Below are 26,943 nucleotides of genomic sequence, written 5' to 3'. Positions count from 1 at the left end.
AGAGAAAGTGGGGCACGGGGCGCTCGGCAGCTCAGAGCTCCGTGTAGAGAGAGTGAAAGAGCAGCAGAGTTTTGTAACGGAAAAGGGAGGAGTAATTCAAATAAGAATTCGCCTCGCTCTTTTTCGTATTCTCAACAAAACGCATTAATGGACGGGTTTAATTTTCTGTACTATTGGGATTTGTAGTGAAGATTCGACGGTAGATGTAGGTGCCCCGATCAAATCGGACGTCTCCTTTTTGAGTAACGCCCACACATTAATTTAATAAAAATATTAATAAATTAATTTTAAAATGACCACTATGAATACAATAACTAAAAAAAGATATCTATGGTAGATATAATTCGGCAAAAATCAAAAAGATGTCACGTGTCTCTTATTTTAAAAAATGCTCTATTTTAAAAAACAATATCATAAAGAATACCTCATTATATTTTTTAAATAAAAAATATTATTACTTTAATACTATTACTTTGGTAGCTATATAACGAGTAAGAGTTCAATTATAATTATTATACCTTGTTAAAGTGAATTATTTTGATTAAAAAAACTATATATTGAACTATTTTTTATTAACTTGTTGAAAAAAATTAGATTTAATTAAAATTACTTTAACACTTATAAAAGTTATGATCATAATTTGTAGTAGTTATGATCATAATAAAATCATTTTAGCTTTATTAAAATTATAACAGATAAAGCACCATCATATTAAAATATTTTTTATCAATTTATTTAAAAATACTTTTAATATTATTTGTAGTAGTTATGTCTGTAGTTCTACAAGTTTACAAGGATAACTTATAGCAATTTAATATAGTTGTTACAATTCTAATAATTATAATTATAACTACTAAATAAGTATTAAAGTGATTTTGATTAATTAAAAAAATTGAAAGTTAAATAATTTTAATTAAATTGATAAGAGTATTTTAATATAACAGTTAATAATTATATAATACTTAATAAAGATATTTGAACATATTTTTGACAATAACAAAAAATAAAAATTATGTTTTGATTTTTAACCAATAATAATAAAAACTTGGATGTAGAAAAGGAGGGACGAAATCCCGAAGATTCGAAAAGTAGGATTGTCATGTGGGTCTCATTTTGATTGGTGCTGATACATGTAATAATAGAAGCAGGAGGAAGGACCGGGAGTGGGTCCGGTTAACTTTCAGAGACATGAATGAATCAAGTACTCGTTACTTTACATTGCTTTCCTACTCGTGACAGCGACGCCTATTAAATTACTCGTTCCCCTAACCACTGATTTGAATCTAATCTCGCCCGCGCTCGCCCCTTAAATTTGTTCTCATAATTTTAATTAGCATCCGGTTGTTCATTATTTCAAACATAAAGAATTTTCTTTAAATTATGTTTCAATCTTAATTGGACTTGGTAGGGTGTGGTTGATATGCTGTTTTCTACTTTTTCGAGGAATCGTGTGACATCAGTTCTCATCTGATGCTGTTGATATATATATATATATATATAGACCAGACAATCCACTTAGCTTTAATAATGCTCTGATTTGTCTATTTTTATTGAATTACGATCCATCTCGTGATTTATGTTTCGGATAATAATCAAATTATATTAAAGGATTGATGAATTAATCTTTTGGATGATTTGATGATTGATTGATATATATATATATATACAGAGTGATGAGTTAGCTATTGACCATTGAGCTCAAGAGGGAAAAAGAGAAATGGACGATCATCGACTCCTGAATAGTTCATTGTAGAAGAGGGAAGTGATAGAAACACCTGTATGGTAAGGTAAGAAGACTATTTTAAAATATATTAAAATTAAGTAGAAAAAATTTGAAAGAATATTTGAGTCATTAAAAAAAAGGACAGAAGGAAAATAGTTTGACGCTACAATTGTAACAAGGAAGAACATGTAAAAGATACATGTTCAAAACCAAGAAAAAAGGAGGCACCTAAACTAAAAAATCAAAGAACAAACAATCTAAAATAACCTTAAAGGTCATTTGGGATGTAGAGCTCATCAGAGGATATTGAACAAAATGACATAAAACTACTAGCACTTGCAACAATCTACAATGAAGTAAGCAGATCATTCATGGTGATAAGTCATAGAATCTCCACCTCGTTTGATGCAGAGAAAGAGAAATCAGATAGGAAGGTCAGAGGTGACACAATAAATGAGGTAAATTCCTCTTTGTATGAGTCTAAATTAATTGATTTAGTTAATTCATTAAATAAATCATTTGATAAAATTGGAAAGAAAAATAAAATATTGGAAAATGAAAATGTCATGATAGAATAAAAGATTAATTTCATTGTACCTTGTGGTAAATTACATAACATTTTAGGATTCAAGAATTAGAAAATGAATAACTAAACAAAAAAAATGATTCGTTGAAATTAGCTTTAGAGAAATTTTCACAACCCCTAAACATACTAATTTGCAGGTAAAGGATTAATTTTAGCAAAAATGGCCTAGGGCATAAGGGATACAAAAAGGAAAAGTCTTATTTTATTTTGTTAGCTAAAATATAAGGTAATATTAAAACATAGCTAAAACATGGATACCTAGATAGTATTTGGTTAACCCAGTTGAATCCAATATGTTTTCGGCACCAAAATTGTTACTAATTTGTTACTTAGTCATTAACAGAAGCTTTTAGGTCAACCATATTGAAATACTTAAAAATTTAGATAGGATTGATATGACATAAGTGTCTAATGTGTTTGAAATTTGAAAACTTATTTCAAAACTTTGAGATTTATATATACACTGTTGCAAATCATGAATCGTGAGGCATCAGATGTCTACTCAAACGGGCCGGGAAAATCTTTGTTGTCCATAATCCTCAATTATTAACTTTTCGACTACACGTAAAAGCAGTATGACACAGAAGAAATGAATGATTCATAAACTCGGCGTGAATAAAAATTTAATTAAATCAAATTAATCGAAAATTTTAATTTGATTATTTCAAAAAAAATAAAATTTAAACCGAATCCTATTCATCACAGCGAGCTATACCGTTACAATTGCATGTCGACCGATACAACGTTCTGACTGTTATAACCACCGAGCTTTTCTTCCTATACCGGCATCGTATGAGAGAGAGAGCAGCGACAAAATAATTTTTTGTAGGAGGAAGAAGGGAAAGAAGTGGAAAGAAAGCCAATAAAATTACCATAAACTTAACCCACTCATATTCGTTGTCTTCTCCTCCCGTGCGATCGAACCCCTCCTCCGCTCGGCCCTCCCTTCGCCGTACCTCTCCGCTCGCTGCCGGATCCTCTCCTCCCTCCTCCTCTTTGCCCTCCGATCTCTCGCCGCCCAGTCGCTTGCAGCTCGCACCCGAATCTTGGTGCCCGATCCCTCGTTGCTCGCACAAGAATTTGGCCGCAGACCCAAAATCTATATATCCCATCTGTTAGTCTTTTCGGTCGTCTCGTTTCTCCCGTCCCCGCCCCCGTCCTATCGGAGCGATCCAAGAGGGAAGCTCGAGGGAGGAGCGCAAGAGCTCGGATCTCCCAGGATTCCGGAGCGGCCTGTCTGCTGCTGATCCGACTAGGTCCGGTTTACTTTGTCCGTCGCTCTTCTTGGAGGAATTTAGACATCGTCTTTTCTCATTAGAACCATTATTTCTTTATCAAGTTGTTCCTCAGCAGGTTCTTTCGATACCGACGCATTAGTTTGTCGCAATTGGCGATCAAACACTTTCAACTCCACAGTTACATGCATTTGCTAAGTCTAGGGTTTTTGTGACAATTTTAATTCGTTTCGACTACGTTGGCCACCGTCTAGTCCTGGGTAGTTTATTGCTCCAGGGAATATAGGGTTCTCGATTGTTCTCCTACATGGGGGAAGTGAAACTATCTCAATTAGCCGTTGTGGTATACACGACCATAAACTGATAACTTTGTCTTCTTGAATTCTTATTCAAAGCTTTTCTTGTGATCCATGTTTATTCAATTTTGCAGGAAAAAACTTATTGGTTGCAGGCGGATGCAAACAACAGGATATCCGACAAGTGAAGAAAACATTAATGCTTTGTCCTCTTAACATATTTGGACGTTTAAATGTGTAATAGATTAAGAAACGAGGAATGAATATTGTGAAGGGCGTTGCTGACCTCATTCGGAGGTCTTCTGGCAACCCAACTTCTGAAGGTGGATCCACAGTTCATGGTGACAAGTATGGTGCTCCTTATCCAAGGATTTGTTTTGGGTAAGTTTATCAATTTTATATAAGGTGTTTATGACATTATCCTTGTCTTTCTTACTCTCATGCGATTTTAAGGTCCATAGTTTTCAATAGCGGCTTATGTGGCTGTGGCTGCCTAGGGTTTACTGTGTGGGGTCACTTTTCCTAGTGGCAAGGTCGTCTCTTATAGGCAACTCTTTTAAAAAGCGCTCTAGGCAATGGTTCTATGAAGTTACCTTTTTGATCAGTGGCTAAGCTGCCCTTGCTAAGTGATCCTTTTGGCTCAAGTGGTTCATGTGGGTCTAAGAATATTTTTTTAAAATGTTTCTCCTTTTGATATTAACTATCTTATTTCTGTTTTGATATTATAGTTTACATTAATTATAATGTAACTATGGGCTTTCTTACAATTTCTAGTTATGACTTGGAATTATTGAATTATATATTGTATTATAATTTTTGTTTTCTTGGTTGCTATGTCAAATATAAAATGTATTGTTCTTATGTGGCTAGTGCTTATTTGATTATTTATCATTATAAACTTGTTTTGTTTTGATTGATTAAGTATACAATTGTTATATATACATTAATGTTAGCTATTTTTAATTTAATTTAATTTTATATTTTAATATTATTTTATACCGACTACCTATGACCCTGCCTAGACACTAGGCAGTAGGCTGATTGCCTATCGTATGGAAGCCCTTTTAATAGCTTCAACTAGGTGACAAAGAAAGAGCAATACAACTTCATTGAGTTATACAAAGATATATCTTAATCTTGTTGTCGCATCCACATTTGATAAGCATGCTAAAATAAAGTTGAACACCTCTAGGCCCAAGGAAGTTCAAATCCTTCAAATTGGATACAACATGATGATACATCAATTTTACTGTTGGAACTGAAACATATATAACATGGCAACAGTTTTCTGACCTGTAATCGTGTATTTGGCTAACTATACATTGTATTTCAATGGAATCAAAATTGGACACTGCTAACATATATATGTAAATGGGAAAAATATAGTATTGATATTTGGAAGTAGTATACCACTGGAAGTATGGAGTGATGTTACTTAGGGAATCTGATTCTACATTTTTCTTCATTGTTTCCTCTCACATTATTCCAAATTCTTCATGAAGAACACTGAAAGAAAACTTGCAACAATTAGTTTGCTAAACTTTTCAGTTTAACTGTCGAAGCTCATTTGTTGTGTAATTATCACTTGTTTTATTTGGTTTGACTTCTAAATTGTAATGTTGCCAACCTTCTTTGTTTTGGCAATGGTGTAGTATGCAATATTACATAGGTCCTAGGTAATGTGAGTGATGACTGACGTGCAAAAGAAGTTGCATACTAGCCTTTACATTAAAAATTAATTATAAAATATATTGGCTGATGCTTATTGTCTATTGGCAAAAATTCCATGTTTGATCTGTCAACCTACCTAAAAGTTGTTTTGGGTTTAGAATTTAGATAGTTCTGTACTTCTCTTAGGCTGATTTGCCAATCTCTTTTATAGGATGGAGTTGTTGGCTATTATATATTGTCACACTATTTTGTGGGGAAGACAGTCATTACACATGCCATTTCTGGATTATTGTTTGTTCTTCAGGGTTGAATCACTAATGCTTGGGTTCAATATTTCTAAGAACAAGTCCAAGGCTGTTTTCATTCCATTATATATTTTCCTCGATCATCATATTTTTCTTGTTTTCAACCTTTTTGCTTAATAAAAGGTAAGCCATTGATGTGAGCATTCATTTCTAAAATTTGACTTATGGCAGTTTTGAAAATCATTGTTATGGTTTTAATTGCAACCTTTTATTTTCTAGAAGTGTCATGGTCTCATTGGTTTAGCTTTAATTTTTGAGGCCACAAATTATTCAGCTACCGATGGTAGTTGATTATTTCACGGATTCATGAAGCCTAGTTGCTACCATATGACACATTATCTAAGGTTTAGTGCTAAATTAGTTCCTTTTACTCAGTATAGATTTCCTTTCTGGAATCTGATACCTTCAAGAGTTCTTTACCCGGAAGGATTGATATATTTCTTGATTCTTCATTTGAGACAAGTATTGTTCAATCATTGCATGATTAACTTAAGTTTTTCCATTTCCAGTAAACTTTGCACACAAACATCTAATTTTTCATCAACTTGTATGTGGAAGATTATTATCTTACTATTTCATAAATTTCACTTTGTAAACAGTATGCTTTGTGGGTACTTCTGTGTTTTAGGGATGTTGGTGAGGAAGCACTTTTGAATACACTTTGGCAGAAATATACTAATGAGCTTGATAAGGTAATCATGTTCATTGGTTCTTTTGTTAGTTATTTCAATTGGCATCTGATGCTATGGTTTAGCAGAAATACAAGTATAAACTTGATAAGGTAGTCATAATATTAATTATCTGTATATAATATAGCTTAGCTTTTTTGTCAGTCATTAATCTTTAACTCTTAGCTGGCATTGATGTTCTCTATATTCATGTTCACAGAAGAGCAGCTATTATTTCACTCTATGCAAGTCTCAGTCTTTTGATTGTAAAAGTTTTAGTAAAATCTAATGGTTATTTCTATCATGTTTCTTTATTTCTCAATAACATAATTTGATTGTGTATTGGTGATGTTTAATGACATGTAAAAGCCAAGTAGGATGATGATTAACGAAACAAAATGGTTTAATGCGAGATTATCTCCTAATGAAATATTGCCAAGTGCTTTCACGATGTCCATCAAGCTCTTAATGCACAGGTAGGACATTTATTAGTCACTGATATAATGGCTCAAGTGCTCTGATGGCCTACTTTGATGATTGATGGCTGCCATATTGTTAGTTTATCTCTATACTGAAGGTTAAAAGGTGTATGCACTATGCAGTAGATTTTCTATACAATATCATGCAATGTAAACACACAATATAACATTGTGGAATAGGGTTCCAGTTGTAAGTAACATACAAACAAGTAAGTGCTAAAGTGTTTATCACATGCAAAACAAGTATTTAAATTAGCACTTGCAAGTTCCATGCTAGCACAAGAAATTTTTTTAGTGTTTATCATATGAAAAACAAGTATTTAAATTATCTGTTGGGTGTTTAAATCTTTAATTATCTCTTTTTATTTATCTTTGGACAAAAATGATTTAACATAAGTGAAGGCTTTATAATAATCATAAAGGCTAAGGCTTATCATCTATATGTTGCACTGCTTACTGAATGTTAATTTAGTAAAATTTTGTGATTAAAACAAGTTTTATCTGATGGTTAATTTGGTGATTGCTGGTGTTTAGATGGTTCCTTTGATTTCTACAGGTAGAGAAAAAGAAATTATTGCAAGGTTTTCTCTTGCAATTCATACAAACATATGAAAATTGGGACCCTGTGCATAATGGTCAAACACCAGCTGAGTTGGTAACGGAACCAGAAGATATAATCATAGGTTGCTCAGCTGGTCATCCATCTGAGGTTGTTCTGATATTAATCCAAGAGATTGTCTGCATAACATCTCTTTTGGCAGAATGTAAGAAATGAAATTGTTTTTCTGCTTTTGTATAGTCTATTCCTCATATCTGTGCACACACTTGACAAGGCTGTCATATATCCTGATTTAACTGTGATCTTATTTCTACAATCCGCCTCTCTCTCTCTATATATACACCAACATGCACACTTACACTCATCATTTTGTTCTTGGCAAACCTTATAAGAGGCTGTGAGTCAATTTTTGTTTTGTATAAGTGTAAGTTTAAGGGTTGAACCTGTAGAATTGTTGCTAACTAGTCATAGTTTATATAATTGCCAAAGCACTGTTTCAGTCACTTTAGTTCTGACATTAAAGCAACAATCTAGTCTGTCTCAAAAATCATGATTTTTCTTTCTAATGCTGCAGATCTACTCTGATATTTATACTTGTATCTAGTGTGATATCATATGCTGATTGAGAATGGTTCTGTCCTGTCCAAGCCAAGACATATGCATTGTCTCTTTATAAAAGCAACATACAAATATATGACATTAGTGAATGGACAGATAGTTCATGATTAAATTCAATATGTAACTATTAAATTAGATGACAATGACAATACCATAAATGTGATGCTCCAATCTTATGGAGATAGATCATAACATATGATAAATTTGTGAAGAATGACTTATCATATATTTTAAGACATTTTCAAACATGATATTCAAAGGCAAAAGGGATAATAATAGTAAGTCATATCCACTTTACACAATTCATACATAGCTTAAATGCAAAATCAGAATGCTAGATATTTTCATTTAGACAAATGAACTTCACACAAGTTGGAAAACATGATTTGTGTAATTTCTATTAACCGCTCTATTATACAAAATATTCACAATTTATTTGCATAATTACCACATTTAAACTTGATTAATGAGAAATCAGATTTTTTCCCTACATTAACATCTCTACCACAATATGAACCTACTAATTAACGATACTAAATAATACTTTAATACCTCTTCTTTCACTACCTTTTTTTTCCTTCATTATTTCTTTAGGTTTCTTTTATATTTCCCTCCATTTATTTGTCAATGATTTGATCAAAATATCCAGTCCACTTCTTTCATCCTATCTCCTTTTTTTTTTTGTTTAGGGTTAATGGAGTTGTGTAGTGACTGAATGTTTTAGGTTTAGGATTAAATCTTGAGTCTTATAGATACCATGTTATAGGTTATCTCTTAATAAGATCAATACAATATTATTCCTTCCCATGAAACTTGGTGTTTGAGCTACTTCCTCCTAGTTTAGGTTTTCCACATAAATCCCCTCAAGAGGAGGCTTTCTATTTCAGGGATACCCTCTCCTCATTCAGCAATCTGCTTCCCATTATTCATCTTTCTCTTGTTGAGATTCTCGTCCTTCTCTGGTTGGTGCCACTATGGGTAGCTATTTCTCTTCAATCGTCTGTCCTCATTCTTCACTGCTCACAGTTATAATGTTATGCTTCAACTTTGAGATGAGGGCTTTTCCAGCCCTTATGAGCAGCATCCTTGAGCATGGAGTCATCTTCTTTTGCCGTGGTTCTTCCTGCCAATGCCCACATGCTGATTTCCTCCAATCACATTATTCTCTAATCAGCTGGGATTCTGCAAGACAATCATCGAGAAGAATTGCACATCTCTCCGGGTGCAGAATAGAACTTAGCCACTTGTACAAGCTTCCACACCCTCAGCCGCATACACACCTGCAGCCCTCCAGTGCCGGCATTGCTGATTTCCTCCAAGCACAGGTTGCCCTCTAATCAGCTGAGCTTCTGCAAAACAATTGTCAAGAAGAATTGTACTTCTCTCCAGGCGCAGGACAAAACTTTATCACCTGTGCAAGCGCTAGATCTGTTGCATCCATGAGCAACTTTCTCATGTGAAGCTATGCAGATTGCCTTCTACCTAGTGCAGGTGTCAATTTCCTTCTACCTGGCTCAGGTGTTGATCTTGGTTTCCTGTGCACATTTGTGCTCCTCTCTGCCCTCTTCTATGTTCTTTTTTGTGACAACCCTTGATTTTTCTCTGCACAGTTTATTTCTTCAGCCATCTTCATGGATCTTCATTTTGCAGATCTATCATCCAGTCCATCTGCATGGCCTTCACCCCATTTTCTTTTTATCCCTCGTATCTCTCAATGTGATGCTGTTGCTCATGTCTTCTCCCGATGTTTGATCTGCTCCTCATGTACTGGTTTCTCCTCCGCATTGGTTCCTTATCAAATCCACTTCTTGTTCTTCCAGCAAACACATTTCTCCTCCTCTCATTCTCTTTTTTATTTTTTGTACTTAAACCTCTTATTTTCCATTCCTAGCCACACAAACCTGCCTCTACATCTTCCCTTTCTTTTTCCTCTTTCATTTGTTTACAACAAACCCTTCCCCTTCTTCCCCAAACATGCCATAACTCTACCTTCACCACTGCCACCATCAATCATCGATATCACCTTCTCTTCTTAACTGAACACCAGGTATACTGGTATCATTTTAAGAGGTCAGTTCAACATTTTTTTCATCCTTTTTTTAGTATTGGCTTTATCTCATACAACTTTGGGCCAGTGGTTGGGCTGGGCTTGCAAGCCTTACAGGTATACACAATCATGTTCCTTACCAATAGAGATCTTATATGAAATTGGAGATGTATGCCAAGATATTTAGTAAATCTTTGATTAAATTTTTTCCTCCATCTAGTTGACAGTCAAACTATTTACCGATTCTATTTTTTTTTAAATCTGTAGCAAAAAATAGTGCTGGGCACGGTAATGATGATCCTTCAGAACCATTAGGAAGCCCTGATTTTACAGCTGATGCTTTACATGCCTTGAATTGTCTCACAATTCTAACACGCTCAACACACAATTGCAAAGTATTTAGCTACTATGGAGGGGTGCAAAAGATCACTGCTCTTTTGAAAGGTACCTGAATTTAAATCTTTTGTTTCATTCTTCTGTAGGCTCATTATGTTAAATTTTTATGAATATTTCAATCCTTTTGATAACTCTTATTATCTTATAGTTGTAGCTTACACTGCAGAACCTATTGCAATTATCTCAAATCCTATATTTCTCGTTGCATCATAAATTTTTGAAGTACTTGGATATATATTGGTCTAAGAGCCAAGTGATCTATACCACTTAGAACTTATACCAAGTTAAGGTCATGGTATGTGCTTGTTGGAATCAAATTTCTCTATGATCTAAAGGTCTTCAGCCCTCTCAAGGGTGTAAACATCTAATACATGTTTTACCTTAAGTTTGCAATTTTAAGTCTCATTCTTGGAAACTGTGATTGCAGAAAATGGTATTTGCACCTTGCCACAGTTGGGTACTATACAAATCCTATTTTCACAGCTCTTGAATTGGGAATATTATGCAAATGTCTCCTCCACTTAAAATCTTTTTAACTATAAAATTCTGAGTTTGATTTTTCAATGAACTACTCATTTTATGTGTGTACTCTTTCTATTCTCTGTTGTGTTTCTTTACTTTTTGTTTGACTGTTATTTCACTACTGTACTTGGCTACCTAACATTTGAAACTTTAAAGCTTGGGTTTTTATATATTCTCTGACCTGCTTCATTTCTAATATGAATTTTTATTTGTTCAGCTGCAGTTGTGAAGTTGAAAACTTTGACAAGTGCTCTTCCAGTGGATGAACACTTGTCAAGTACCCTTCTGGAGAGGATAAGTTTCTTGCAAAAGCTACTAGTACGCATTGTTTCGATTATTTTTAGTTTCATGGAGTTGCATACTCTGAGAACTGGGAACATACAGACTGATATAACTAGGAAACATCCACGAGAGTTTTCTTCTATTGGTCCAAGGAAATTGTTCTCTGAGACAAGAATTATTTGGCAGCAAAAGGCAATTGTTATGGTGATTGAAGCAGGTGGTGTTAATTGGTTAGTAGGTAAGGTATGCTTTTCTTTAGTTTATTTGCTTGCATTGTCTTTCATTTGACTTGCATTTACTGCATTTTCCAAATTTAGTTTCCTGTTGTTTTATGTGTTTTCAATTGTCAGCATTAGTGATTTGGTGCATTAGGTTTGCTGACTATGAATCATTTCTTTCTCTCTTTTGAGAAGATGTAAATTATCTTTTTGTCTTCTAGCTTATTTATTTATCTTTGTTGTTCACTAGAGAATGCCAATAAATATGCTTTCTACTACCTATGAAAATTTCCCTCTTAAGCACTCCATCATTAATGAAATTGAATCTTCTTGGAACATGACAATGGGGACTTAGCATATACCTCAGCCCACTGATACATCAAGTACCACTGACCGGGGCTCTCATCTAAACAATTCAAACAATACCTAGTATGGAACCTCTCAGCTATCAGGATTCGCTTGGTTCAATTCCTAAAACATTGGCTCTGTTGATGGTTTGGGAATTCAATTGGCTTATCTCTGGATTTTCAAAGCTCTTCCTGCAGTGGAATTTAACTGTTGGATCTCCATAACCGACTTCACACCCATGATTTCTGCAATGATGTAACATTCCTATGTCTGACCTATCTTGACTTTGCCACTTACACCCAGAAACCAACAACTTCTTACAGTTTCATTTGTGACCACTGGTGGGAAAGAATCTCAGGTAGATACCTATCACTCAACTTCTCTAGAGTAGCTGAATAGTTCTGGTCAACTGTGCTTATGCTACATAGGCTAAAGTTTTCGAAATGCAAAATGAGTGGTGAATTGACTCATACTTGTCTGGGATTGAGCAATATGGATTAAATACACATTGTGCAGCCACGTAATCATTTCCTTGGTCTTTGTTCTTTCATTGTTTTCCTTTTCTGTTCACCTAGCTGAAATACATTACACTTTATATTGCCTTGTTATTTATCTTATTAATTTATTGGTTCTAGGTTTTTCTTCCTTTATAAAATCATACAAATATTCACTATTTCTTGTTTTCCTGTTTTATCTTGTTTTGTTCACGTAGATGGTATACAATAGTTTCTGCAATTCGTGATTTACAGTACAAGATACATTACAACTCATATTAAAACAGTGTCATATATATGAACAAAGATTTGAGAAAGTTGTGATGATTCAATTCAGTTCAATATGATTCATGATTTAAAATATCATGCCATGCCACCTGACACAATCTAAAAATACCATTCCAGTGTGGTGTCGACACACACGAAATGCATCATCACAAGGGTCTATTATAAGGCATGTCTATTTCAGTGGTCGATCATGGTCTTGTCCAGCATTTGTGCTCATGATATGACAAAGTAAAGAATTAAGGAAGAGTACCAGAGAATTTGAGACATAGTAGGTGAATACAGTACAAAGGAAGTAGCAAGGAATTTGAGAGACAGTGCGTGAATAAGGTAATAACGATGCAGTGGTCAGAAGTGGGAGCAGTGGTTGGGGTTGGGAGCGACAGTCCCAACTGATGTGTGATGGAAAAGAATATTGTTATAAATTTAGGACCCCTATAAAGATATAGGGATTATATGATAATTATGTATATTATATTATATTTTATCAGTAATATATATTAGTTCGGTTTTATAAACTGATATAATATATATAAGCGATATAATATAATATATAACTATTACTTATATGTAACTGTTATTTATTTATGTCTGTTATATATACTGATATATATTATACAACTGTTATGATATATATTATATCAATTTATATGACTGTTATTTATATACATATGTTATATATAATTAGTATATATCATGACAGTTTATATAACTGTTATTTATGTATGTGTTATAATCTATAAGAAACTGTTATAATGTATATTAATATATCTGTTATAATGTTATTTTTATATAAATAGCAATATATAATTAACCGTTGATATAAAACTATTAAGTAATATATAAATAGCAGTTAAATATCTGCTGTAAGTTATGTATAAATAAATAGTTATTAAAGTCAATTATTTGCCTTAAGTTGTATATAAACAACATTTAATTATTATAAGTTTTATATCAGTTAATTTATAACTGATATAATGGAATTATTTAATTATTATATTTATTAATAAATAAACTCCACCCATGGCAAATAAAATCCGCCATGGCTAATCCCAATTTTAGATAAAGGAGGAGAGTTGTGTCAGGTTGCCATCCAGCATTAAAACATAGACAAATGTTATGTATAAATTCATCAAATTATTGCGCCAATGCTATTGTTCTCCGTAAGGAATGCAATGCAGGGTTCGATTGTAACACTTTATTAAGGACCGCTGCATCTTTATGAGAATTTGAGTGTAGTATTAAATATGCAAGAGTTCTCACATTCTAGGTTTGGTAAGGTTAGATATTGCAAGAATACATATTATCTTAGATTTTGAACTTAGAACGTAGGAACACTCACCGATAAATCAATGAGTGTAGTTAAAAATGAAAAAACTGTTAGGCCAGATTATATTCCAACAGAGATACGGAAATGCTTCGGAAGTAAGGTATTGGATGAATTACGAAGTTATTTAATTTTATATTGTAAATGTTGCTGTCGTGTCATCTAGAGATCATGTGTTCAAGTCTCGGAAACAACCTCTTGCAATGCAGGGTGTATAATAGACTCTTCCTCGGGACCCTACGTTGGCGGGAGCTTTGTGTATCGAGCTGCCCTTTTTATTGTAAATGAAGAAAATGCATAATTAATGGAGGGTAAGTATTCTATCCCCTATAAAAAAACAAAGGAGATGTAAATAATTATGTGAATTATAAGGGAATTAAATTAATGAGTTGTGCTATAAAATTTTAGGAAAGAGTGATAGAAAAAAGATTAAGGAGACCAGGGTGACAAAAAATCAATTTGAATTTGTCTGAAATATCGACGATCGAAGCTATACATCTTATGCAAGCAAGGCGTAACTTATCACTTCAGTTCTTCAGAGCGTCGAGTGCTTCTGGCTTTCTATTATGTTGTTACCGTAGGGTATCATTGACCATTTTTACAACATCTGCTGGTCTTTCATATGGATGTCCAAACACCCTTCAGTGTCTTGGGCGGATATGTGTAGATTGAAAGACTACGGTGACATGTGATTCAGAGACTTATGGGTGTCGAACCTATCCCTCTTGGCTAAGACTCTCTGGAGGATTCAAGAGGGGGATGCACTATGGATCAAGTGGGTACATCATACCTACTTGAGTCACATTGATTTATGGACTTGACAGACAACTCATTCAGATTCCCTGTTGATTAAGCGTTTACTACACATATAAGGCTGTTAGATAGAGATTGACAAAGTGGTTTGTAGAGGATGACGGAGTTACCCGGGCTTATGATTTTTTTCTAGACGTTCTAGTCCCAGAGTGCCATTGGCTCGGACAGTGTGATAGTCTTATGTTCAGTTGAGTCACGTAGTTACTTTTTGGATGCTGGCACAGTGGAGGCTCCCCACTAGAGATTGACAGGAGTATGGACAATGTACTTTTTGCAAACAGGTGTGGGAGACATAGTAGCTTCTGTTCTTGTAGTGCCCCCTATTGCAGACCTATGGCAGAGGATTCGAGACTAGTTTCATATGCGTCCAGAGATATCCGCCTATTCGAGGACGATCCGTGTCTTTGGACGACATTATAGATGGATTAGGTTGGTGATAAAGGCCCGTCATTTAACTTTGTCATCGCTGATACATTATGTGTAGATGGTTCGATATCGTAGTTTTTTTGGTGAGGATTTGTTAGACGTTGAGAGGATATTCAGGAGTCTGCAGTTACATGTATACAGGTCTTTAGGTATCTATTCAGATCTGATACTACATCAGACATGAATAGACTTTAAAATCTCATTTTGTACATTTTGGATATATGATATACCACTTTTACTTATAAAAAAATTGATCGAAAAGTATCAAGAAATGAAGCAAGTGCTACATATGGTATTCGTTTACTTAGAAAAATCTTATGATAGAGTTTTGAGTGAAAGTACGTTGAGAATTATAGAAAAGAAAGGTGTTTGTGTAGTGTATATTAAAATAATTTAAGATATTTATAAGGATGTAACGACAAGAGTGATGACTCTAAGTGGATTAATCGAAGTGTACCAACAATCAGCTCTAAGTCCATATATTTTTATACTAGTTATGGATTAACTCACTGGACATATTTAAGATAAGTTTTCATAGTGCATGTTGTATGTGAACATGTGAAAGAGTAAATGCTAAGATCGAAGTGTGGCGGGAAACATTAGAACTAAAAGGTTTTAGATTTAGTAGAGTAAAAATCAAATTTATGGAATTTAAGTTTAATAATATTAGACGTAGTAGGGAAATTGTTAGGATAGGAGATGAGAAATTATTTGTAGGTGAGAGCTTAAGTATTTAGGATTATTTTTGCAAAAGAATAGAGGGGTTGATAGAGATATTTTATATTGAAGACTGACAGTATAGTTGAAATGAAAGAGGGGTATTATGTGTTCTTTGTGATCGTAAAGTATTTTTAAAACTTAAGAGAAGATTTGTTATGTTAATTGGAGTTGAATGTTGAGCTATGAAATTAGTATACTAGCAAAAAATGAGAGTTGCAAAGATGAGAATGTTAAGGTGAATGTGCGAACATACGGGGATGAACATGATAATAAATGAAAACATCAGAGAAAAAAAAAATCAAAGATGCCCCTATTGAGGGAAATCCTTGAGTGACGCATTTAAGATGATTTGGACATGTATTTAGGCGACCAATAAATACCTTAGTCAGACAATGTGAGACCATGACAAATGCATACAATAATTAAGAAAGAGGGACATCAAATATAACTTGATTAGCAATAAAATATAGGATAAAATTTATTTAAATATAGATGATGATATATAAGATATCGAGCCACATAAAAGAATCCATATAGCCGACTCTAATTAGTGGGATACAAGTTTGGTTGTTGTTGTATATTTATTAATAAATAAAAATAATTTTGATTATTCAAACATGAGCAATTATAGTAAATATTAATAAAATTATTTTTGTTAAAAAAATTAATGCACTTATATTTTAAAAAGTATCGAAATCGTATCGGCGTAGTACAATATTATACCAAAATCGTATTCAGAACTGAAACATTGGTATGACTCTAAACTTTAAACCTCCGTAAAATTTTAATTGCTTAAATAAAATAAATAATAATTTGTACATTGTCATCAATGTGTGATACATGAACCTTGGGATTTGTGAATCAATTTCATCTTGCTTGATTAATGATCTTTTATTATTGAATCTATATTATATTGCATTAAATATTTTGATTTGTAAAAATCATAAAAAGAGGGAATGTGCTTACCCTATTCTATAATTTTTTAATGTGAAGCTTATAATTCATGGTTTTAAATTCGCCAAAACAATTTATAAGTATTTGGTAGTTGGTAATTGAATTTACTAATTGACCCAAACTTAATCCTTGACGTTTTTTCTTTTGTTGTTTTTTTTCCAAAAAAGATATTGAGTAACTAGGTGTCACTAATTAGGCAACTGATACATTGAGATATGGGAACAAAAATAGAGAAATATTGGAACCTTGAGACATTTAGCACCCGACTCTCTACCCTTGCAATCCAGCCCAAAACCTAGTTACATGAAAACAAAAGCTATCAATTCATAGAAGTTTATGAAGGGCCTCCCAATAGGCCCTGAAAAAACTGGCAAACTCACCTTCCATAGTGAGCGTTTGCTTCCAAGAATAAAGTTCCTGAGCCCTATTCAATCTGTTGTCTGGGAAAACAGAATTTCATTGAGCAACCTGCAAGTACATCCATGCCTCAGTGAAAGTGAGGAGAATCCATCCAGAGAGAAACAACTCTTACTAATGCCACAGACATACTCCCAGTCTATTGCAAGGAAAAGATTGGAAACAGCCTGATCTATCTTTTCTTGCAACTGGATACGAAAAGAAACTATGTGAGGTAGATCCATTCAAATGACTATGGCTCATGACATAGGAATAGTTTAACAAAGCCATCCACTCTCTTCTTATCTTAACCCTTGAATTCAATCTGTCTTTTAAAATGAGCCAGGTTATAATTTTGACCTTGAAAAAGGAATGTCAAACTAACTTATGTCGGAGAGATTTAATACCTTCCCACTTGAGTATGAGGTACATTGATTTCATCAAAGATTTCCCATGTGTGGATCCATGCAATACCAAGAGGTGAAGGAGATTATGGGATACTCGGCGCTATCTGGATCAACAATATAAGCTACAAACATGGAACACGCCGACTAAAACAAAGTCCAAGAGTCGGTGAAGCTCTGTCGAGTTGATTAAGGCAGAACTCTTGATTCAAAACAGAATAAAATACTGGTGAGGACCATTCTAACACCAAGCGGTCATATCAATGACTGTGCTATAAGTATAACTCAGCCCCTGTGGAAGGTCCTGTATCTGCCAAAAGCAAAAGTCTGGCCTGCCAAATGTACCTCTAAGATACGACAAAGCTTGATCTGGAGAGGTGATGTATTCTCTAGATGCAAAGTAGGCAGCAGAAACTATACATTTCCTCAAAATATACTCACATGATAGATAGGACCACCACCATTTACACAAGAGAAGGGTTATACTCTCAAGCGCTAATAATACCCAATCCTCCTGTGGATACTGGCCTGCATACTGAATCCCACGAGGCGAGATTCCTGACAGATGAGACTGAGGACTATCAATGGTGCCAAAAGAACCCTCATCGAATGGAGGCAAGTCTATGTCTGGCCTATACTACGAGGAGCTAAATTGTGCAGGAATAATGAGTGAAATGATGAATGATCATGCTATTTATCAAAGTAAATCTCCTTCCTAGAGAAAGACAAAATTCATCCAAGGTGTAAGCCATGTAGAAACTCTCGAGACAAAACTATCCAGTGCTCTCTACTAGGTGTACTCGTACCAAGCTGGAAACCCAGACAAGAAATCAGAAACTGCTGCAGAGGACATCTTGGCAACCACATCCACCAGATCACTGCTGACAGTAGAAGATTCCAAAAAAATCCTTTCTGCATCCATGCCAAGGTCCATATCAGACACATTATCACCAAAAGGGAAGGCATCCACCTTCCCTCTGCTCTGGATCATCCTTTGAGCTGATCCTTGCAGTGTGTCTCTTGTTACCTTGTTCCACTGTCCCCCTTGTACCTCTGGAGTTCAGCCAATCTGGCAAGCCATAAATTGTGAACAATTGGATGGAAATCTCTTATGCGTGGTCTTCATCGAGAATAGAATAGATGGAAGAATCACTACCAAAGATTTTGTCTGTGTAGTAGCATAAACTGATAGAAAATAATCCTTGCTGAGATCCCTCCAAAACCACAGGAACTGGAGATTAGAAAACGAAGCGATTCTGTTTGGTGACAAAACACCAGGATGCCAGACAACCTGACCCACACAAAAAAACTCAACCTACCACATGGAAGCTTCATCCTCCAGAAACATTGCTGGACTAAGGACTGACTATCCCCAATTATTAGGTCTTCTTCAGCAATGAGGAGTTCCAGAAGATAGATATGAGAGCAGGAAATAAGCACACTATTCTCTTACATGAGAACAAATGGATCCCAACATTTGAAGGCAAATCAACTCCTGTGAGCTGGCAAATCAACACCATGAAGCCAGACACTCCATGGAAATCTGGATGTGCGCTTGAATGCTCAGACCCAACAGAAGTGCTCCTAGGTCTTGCTCTAACCACCACCATTTTTCACTATCCACTCAATTCTTACTCTCAACACTTGTAGATCAGTGCCCTCCACAGCAAAAGCAACAAAACGTAAACCCTTGCAATTTCACTACTGCCTTATCGATGACAATATAGGCTTCTAGGATCTCTTCTGAGTAAAATAACCCCTAAGTACGCTTGTAGAGGTCCTCCGAGCTAGGTTTCCTATGAAGAGTTTGGCTGGGACAGATCGCTCATCCACTGCCTGGGAACCCACCTGAGAGCCCTTCCCCCTGGCTGAGGACCACCTGGCCCTGCCCCTTCTGTTGCTTGTGTTCTTGGTTGCAAGACCCTTTGCCTGCCCTCTAACCTATAAGGATTTTGTTAAGTGGATCCCTGTTCATATATATGTTCATAATCAAGAAACTGCTGAGAGTTTCATTTATTAAATGTGATCTAATTTCATTTAATTATCTCCATAATTGAGAAACTGCCGATAGTTTCATGTTCAAATCTAAGTGAGAATCAACTTCTTTAATGATGCAATGTCGACTACACTCTCCTATTTTTCATTCGATTATACTTCTTTACCAATATTGTGATTTAGAAAACTTCTTGTTTCATACTTCCTATTCTATGGTTCAGTCTCCTTGCACCAATTGTATGGTTAATTGGACTATCTTTTGAGAGATTAAATGCAAATAATGTATGTTATCAATTCCTAAGTTTATATCATACTCAACCTAATTTTGGGTAGCATAGGAAGAAATCTACAGCTCACAATGTACAGATTATCATTGATGATGTTTCCTTTCTTTTATGCTTATTGCATTTCAAACAGATCCTTTCAAAATTAATCAAATCCCTGTTGCTATACTTCTCAGCATTTGCTTGATGCATTAGTCTGCAACGCATGCATTGGTGCTTGGTGTGATGATCATTTCATTCACTCTTATTTTGTGGTTTTAGTCATGTGAAGTGACCTTTTGCAGAGCTTTTACGGGTTATTAGAAGATTGAACTTGAAACAACAGTGGACTGATTTATCCCTTAATTATTTGACTCTGGGAACTCTAAAGTCAGCACTCTGTGAAAATCCACGGGCACAAAATCATTTTAGGAGCATCGGAGGACTTGATGTTTTGTTGGATGGGCTTGGACTTCCATCAAGCAATTTTTCCTTTTCAAACAAGATGATTCTTAGTGAAGATGATAGGTATGCCCCTTGACAATCTTTTTTATTAATAGGACTGTTTAAATCAATGTTTTTTGTTTAACTTCTTGTTGTAGCAGGAGATTATTGTTTTTGCTATATTCATGTGTGGTATACTATGAAGCTTTCATTTATTTATTTATTGCAAATTACTTTTACTTGGCAACTGCGAGGTACTGAATCTTCTCCTTAGATGCACGTAATCACTTAAAAGAGGCAAATGTTCTTTCTTCTTGTTTAACTTCTAGCAAAAATTATAGAACTTGATCTTCCTCTTTTCTAGATTTATTTTCATGATTAATTTTCCTCTTTTTCTAGATTTATTTTCATGATTATTTTCCCATGTTCCATTATGTATAGGTATTCGGAAGCGTGGAGGAAGGAAGCTTCATGTATTTGGCAACAAGTTAGTCTAGGAAAACTAGTGTCATAGATTCAATTGGGCATGTCTCTATATATATTGAGACAAAATACAGAATACGTGGAACATTTTTGTTGAACTACAAGTCTAATATTCCTTCTAAAGTTGGAGCATATGTAATAGTCATTCTTAAAAGGAGATGGAAGGACTGATAAGATGAAGGTAAAAGGAAATAAGGTAAAAACTCAAACGGGGAATAATAATATTTATAAAATATTCTCAAAACACTATACTAGATGTCTTGTATAGTCCTTACACCTTACACCTAATGATATGATAACAGACCACCACTAGACCATTGACCCTCTAAGCCCTTTAAATCAGGAAACTACTTATATGGCTCAAATTCAAATAAATGAATAATTAATAAATATTTTTACATTATTTTATCCAATCAAGGTTAACTAGAATTTGATGAGTTTACTTGGAGATCTAGTTGATAAAAATGGTCGCACATAAATATCCTTTTTCATTGCAAGGCTTTAAGTTATTTTTTAAATGCTGTTTTTTTTTTGTTTTTTGTTTTCACTTCAATCAATGGAAAAATCATATTTATGTAAATATAGTATTCTCATGTTTGATATTTGATTTTCATAAATCTGCTTCAACATAGTGTCTGCAACTACGCTAATAGGTAAAGCGTGAACACATCTCTATTTCTATAAACAAAAACATGAGCTAGACTTAAACAACTTAGGTATCATAGTTACCCGAATAGTCTCTAAAATTGCCATCCCCATGCTTGTTGAGTTGTAGACTCATCTAAAGGTGAGATTAATAGCTGTAATGACTAAAGCGAGGCCCATATTTGTTAGAGGGTATGTTTTATTAGTGAGCATGAAAGCCTCCCTAGAGGACATAAATTTCTTCAATGGATGATATCATGCCTATGATTATACAAAGAGGGAAAAATAAAATTAGAATATAAATTTTATTACACAACAGGGGTCATTTGAGAAACACTAGATATATGCATAATGCAAACTATGTGCCCTAACCATGTGTCTCCTATGGTAACTCAATGAATAACATGCTGACAACCTACCAACCCGGCATGCTCCATTTGTGTTGCTGTAAGCACCTTGTATTTTCCATTGCTTTCTCTCAATCACTATCCTTTATAGCACTTATGGAAATCTACCAATTGCTCCAATCAGTTTTGCTTGTATACTAACTACAAATCCTTTCCATGTGAAAAACCATTGCATTTGAGAAGTCCATGCATGAGTGTCTCACACAACATGCAAAAACTTGAACCCTGCACCGTGCTCAAATAAGGTGTGCAAACAAGGTAAGGGGTGCCCTTTTCTTAGCTTCGCTTTTGAAATTAAGCTACATTGGTGTTGTGACATGTACATACTTGCAAAAATTTAAAGTTGTTGGTGCAATCATAACAACTGTATGAGTTCGATCGTGTTAATTCGATGTGGTTTATAAAGAGTTTAAGTTATGATTATTTTATATTGTTGATGTGTGTGTCGAGTGTGCGGGATGCATAGGTTGACTGAAAGTCTAAAAGTTAAGCTTAAGCTTGACTATGAGCTTGCTAGTCTGATAAGAAGTCAAAGAGATAAATGATGACCACCTTAACAGGATGATTAGAAGTTGAAGAGGTCAAAGTTGATTAGGAGCTTGACAGATTGATTAGAAAGCCAAGAGGTCAAGGTTGGCTAGGAGCTTGATAAGACTCACATGATTGAGTTGTTGGTTCGATGACTTAGAGACAGAGCGCGATGAACTCAAGGGCTAGAAGCATCGATGATATTGATGTGTGAGTTGAGAGAGATTACGAGAAATTGCAATCTTGTGTTATTTTTTGGCTAGAGCCTACCTATTTGTACGACTAAGGAAAAAGTGTCCAAGATCGTAGCCAATGCTTATGCATATTTAAGTTGGGATTCTTAATAGATTCACTTAGTTGATTGAAATGCTTTGTCAGCTTAGGAGTCAACCATAAGCACTTTGCTCACAAAAAGGGTTCTATTTGGTTTGAGTCGATTGAGGCAAGCACAGTTGATTGAAAGTTGTTAGGTCGACAAAATGCTCCCATTAGATTTAAGTCTATTGTAGAGATTTTGATTTGATTGAAAAAAATATCTGTTGAATGGATTACTATGATAACCAATCAAGTTGAATAATACAACATGAGTTATCAAACTGGATATGAGTCGATTGATCCAGGTGTCAGTTGATTAGAGAAACTATTTGTTGCCAAATACATTTGTAATATTGGCTCAACTGAATTGGATTGTGTCAACTGCAATGAATTTGAGTCTGATTTTGATTGATTGACAATTAGATGTTGGAAAGACACGGACTTATTATCTTGATTTTAGGCATTTAAACATGATTTGAGTTGACTGAAATTAAATAGAAGATAGCTGTTTGAGCAGTCTTATCAATTGTTTGAAGATTGGATTGCTAGTTTAAATAGGGATGCAAGGAAGCTTGTAATATAACATTTGAATATTCAAATCCTCAAATTCTTGTAATCTCTAAGCGGTCTTGCCAACCCTAAGAACTTTAGCTCATATTAGTGTTCAACTCATGTAATATTTCTTTCTTTTGTTGTTTCTTTCATGTTTAATTCATTTTCATACTTGTATGAGAAACGAATTTTGTGTTATGGTTTCTCTGTATTGGAGTTTTCAAAACTCAGTAGGTCAGAGTCGGACGAGGTTGGCCCAACTACATTAACCAACTTTGTTAGTCTTTATTTTAACACACATAAAATTTATTTTACCCTTTTTATATTAGTTCTGCAATTGCAAGAGTAGTCAAAATTATTATTTTTAGGGTTATAGTGGTTCACCTTGTCTAGCTGTGCCATTCAATTCAACAGAAGTTATGCCAAATTATTTGAACTTGGTTCAAAGGAGAATAGAATGGATGAAGAATGTAATAATTAAGCTTATAATTTATTTTTAATGAGTCTCCCTACTAACAAAGAGTAGATTAAAATAAATAGTTGATCATACTCTGTTGATTAAGATGGTGCCCCATATTTGCAATTTGTTTTGTTAAATCAGTGTATCTGGTACTCTAAAAGGTTAGGCGCTGCCACTTATCAAACTATTGTGATGTGCATGGTTTGAAATCTCGTTCCATTCTAGGTGGCATGGTCGAAAAATATCGTTTGATAAATTACCGATATTCAATACTACTTGGCTTATAGGTTCTATCTTGTATTGTTGTGTCAATTATGTCGATGAGTTTATATCATGTTGACATTCAACACCCCTTAGCATGTAACAACACATGTCAAGATAAATTGAAAATGTTTATTTATTTTTTGTAGCTTGCGCTTGTACAATATAATGTCAAATCTGCACTATTGTACGTGTGATACAAACTCCAAATTTTGGTATATATTTTGTTCTTTCTTTTCTTTTTCATTTTTTTCATTCTTTCATCTCCAATTCGCCACTGGCACTGTACAGAACACTAACACGGTTCGTTCTAGTCAAAGACCGAAACAATGGCACCACTCAAGATTTTGATGTGTATTGGTTTCTATGCTTGATACAATAAAGCTCCAGTCATTATTCTTACTGATTTACATCCCTGCTTCTGGTTGCACTTGCCTGTACTTCTTGTTGCACCTGCTTGTACTTGCTTTTGGTTGCACCTGCCTGTACCTGATATTTCAACCTTTTTCATGTTTGTCTTCAATGGAAGGAGTTTTTGATTGAAGATTTTATATTTCTATTTTCTAATGATTTTTAATTTGTTTGCCTGTCATCTTTTTTCATCTGACTGTCTTGTTCTGATTTACTTTGACTTTGATAGTTCTCCGTGGAAATGAACACTACCATCTTTTATTTTTTTTCTTTACTTGATTTGGTGGTCAAGTGTTTGTTTTTTACTGTTAGTTTGAATTGACTGAAAATTTGTTTGATTCTGCTTTTTTTATGATCTGTATACTAAAAATATTTAATTTTCGTTATGCAGAAGTGGAATTTTTCAGCTCCAACTTCTCTCTTTGGAAGTACTAAGGGAGTCTGTGTATCCTGAAGTGTTAACATTATTCTTTCAAGTGTTTTTGCACTCAGAATTGGCTTCAGGATTTTGCTGTTGTAAAAATATAACTTTATCATATACCTTTGTAAACTTTGTACTTTGGAAACAGAGTACATGATTGGTGTCCGTACAGCTTGAAATAGAGCACACAAAATTGGTGGCTATACAGCTGCAGCATTTCAGGTGGAACTGGTGGTCAATTCAGCTATACATGACAATCTGATTCTCTAGTTGCTGTCAACTAAGCCCATTTTAGTGTTTTGTTGGACCATGTTCTCACTGTACCATACCAAGATAAAAAGATGGCTAAGAATAACAATTATTTATTGCTATACCAGAGGCATGATAATGTACCTGTACCAATACCAAAATCACCGTTCACCATATTAGGTGGAAGGGTTATCAAAATTTTTTTTAACTCATTCTTTCTAATTTGTGTCCGTACACTTAGCATGGTTAGAACATTAAATGTGATTTGTTTGGTTTGAGCCTAAATACAACCAAGTTCAATTTTTTTATGCATTGAGCCATATAATTAATTAGCCAAGCTTCTGTGAACTTCCCTATGCTTTAATGTCAAGCTTAACTCTGTTCTTGACTAACTACTCAATTGGGTCATGTGGGTGACTGTAAACCTAACTGAAGCTGCAACCTGAATGCGAAGTTGCTATGTACTTAATATCGTTCTTCTGAAATAGTGACATTTTCTTGTTTGCATTATCTTTGTTTCCTTAAACAATTAAACAGGTTTGGTAATGTAAACAATATGCAATTTCTATATGAAAATGGGCGGATACAGAAATTTGCAAATAGCATATGCTGGCCAGCGTTTTTACTTCAACAATGCAATCAGAGAGGGTTAGATTCTTCAACATCTGGCAATCAATTGCTCAGCAAAAACTATGCCGACAGTCCAGAACAAATACCCACTGCAGAAATTTCTTTCTGGGACAGTATTGTTAGTCCTAATATAAGTGAATGGAATGAATATTCTGTTAAACTGAGCAGAATTCTCTGCTCTTTCCTTCTTGCTCCTGAAGACACAAGATTTCATCATGATCATGATGCTATCACTCAGAGTGCTTTGCCTATTTCGCTGGCCTACTGGGAACTTTCTATAAGATGGGCGATGAAGGTTTTTTTCACTGTATTTCCATGCATCAAAGCTTGCACTAATGAGAGCAAGCTGCCAAATCATATAAGGTGAACTTTGCTTTATCCAATCCTCATGCTTTTTTCTTCTTTTTTGTTTTTTGTTTTTTGTTTTTCCATTTCAACATAGTGTATGTACTTTGAAATTGGATTGGTTTCTTTAAATGTTCATGAATTTTCATATTTGAAACAATGATGTTTCTGTTTAGCCACAATGAAAACTGTGTAATTCTAATTTACTATGGGTAGTTGCACCGACTATAATGAATTCTAGTGAATTGTCAATTTGGTAATATTCTGTCAGTGTGCTTGGTTCTGTACTGACCCATATTACTCATTACTCATATAATTGAAGAAATTAATAAAGAATGACTATGGTTCACTGAGCCATATATTCTGATTGTGATACTTGGTCATTTTAATAGCATCTTCCAATCATTATAATGAACTATAATCAATGTGGCATTCAAACTTTTTCGAACAAACTGCACTTTCTTTAGTTCTCTCTTGTTGCTAGTTGCTACAACTTCATATTCTCTTTTTACTGTTTGTATTTCACTTGTGGTATTCTCAATTTTTTTTTTCTTCATGGTCTCTTTGTTTTGCTTCGATTTCTGTTTGCAGCTTGTTATTGTAGTGGTCATATTGGGATGTGGATTTCATTTTCTATGGTTTTTATAATTCCTATAGGCATAATGCTCTTATAATTGATTTTAAATTTATAATTGACAAGTTAACATTTTGGTAATTTGGTGATGTATTCACAAGATAATACTGATTCTTAGTTTAATTATT

General features: G+C 34.3%; 1 protein-coding gene across 5 annotated transcripts in view; it reads left to right on the top strand.

Moving 5' to 3' along the window:
* Positions 1–3,232: 3,232 nt before the first annotated feature.
* Positions 3,233–26,943, top strand: part of LOC141820244 (BEACH domain-containing protein B) — a 67,909-nt gene continuing 44,198 nt past the window's right edge. For all 5 annotated transcript variants that reach the window (XM_074707535.1, XM_074707530.1, XM_074707532.1 and 2 more), the window contains exons 1-9: positions 3,233–3,565; positions 3,975–4,221; positions 6,445–6,508; positions 7,520–7,727; positions 10,455–10,631; positions 11,323–11,625; positions 20,336–20,558; positions 24,928–24,981; positions 25,744–26,199. In XM_074707535.1, the coding sequence (XP_074563636.1) occupies positions 4,100–4,221; positions 6,445–6,508; positions 7,520–7,727; positions 10,455–10,631; positions 11,323–11,625; positions 20,336–20,558; positions 24,928–24,981; positions 25,744–26,199 (1,607 nt within the window). In that variant the 5' untranslated portion in view covers positions 3,233–3,565; positions 3,975–4,099. The remainder of the gene's footprint in view (positions 3,566–3,974; positions 4,222–6,444; positions 6,509–7,519; positions 7,728–10,454; positions 10,632–11,322; positions 11,626–20,335; positions 20,559–24,927; positions 24,982–25,743; positions 26,200–26,943) is intronic.

This window comes from Curcuma longa, unplaced genomic scaffold (genome assembly GCF_044706935.1).
Source record: "Curcuma longa cultivar G26 ecotype Majalengka, Jawa Barat unplaced genomic scaffold, ITB_CL_G26_1.1 utg2798_np1212_758248_RagTag, whole genome shotgun sequence".
Taxonomy (NCBI): Eukaryota; Viridiplantae; Streptophyta; class Magnoliopsida; order Zingiberales; family Zingiberaceae; genus Curcuma; species Curcuma longa.
The sequence above is the reverse complement of the archived record's forward strand: the minus strand, read 5'-3'. Positions and strand labels throughout refer to the sequence as shown.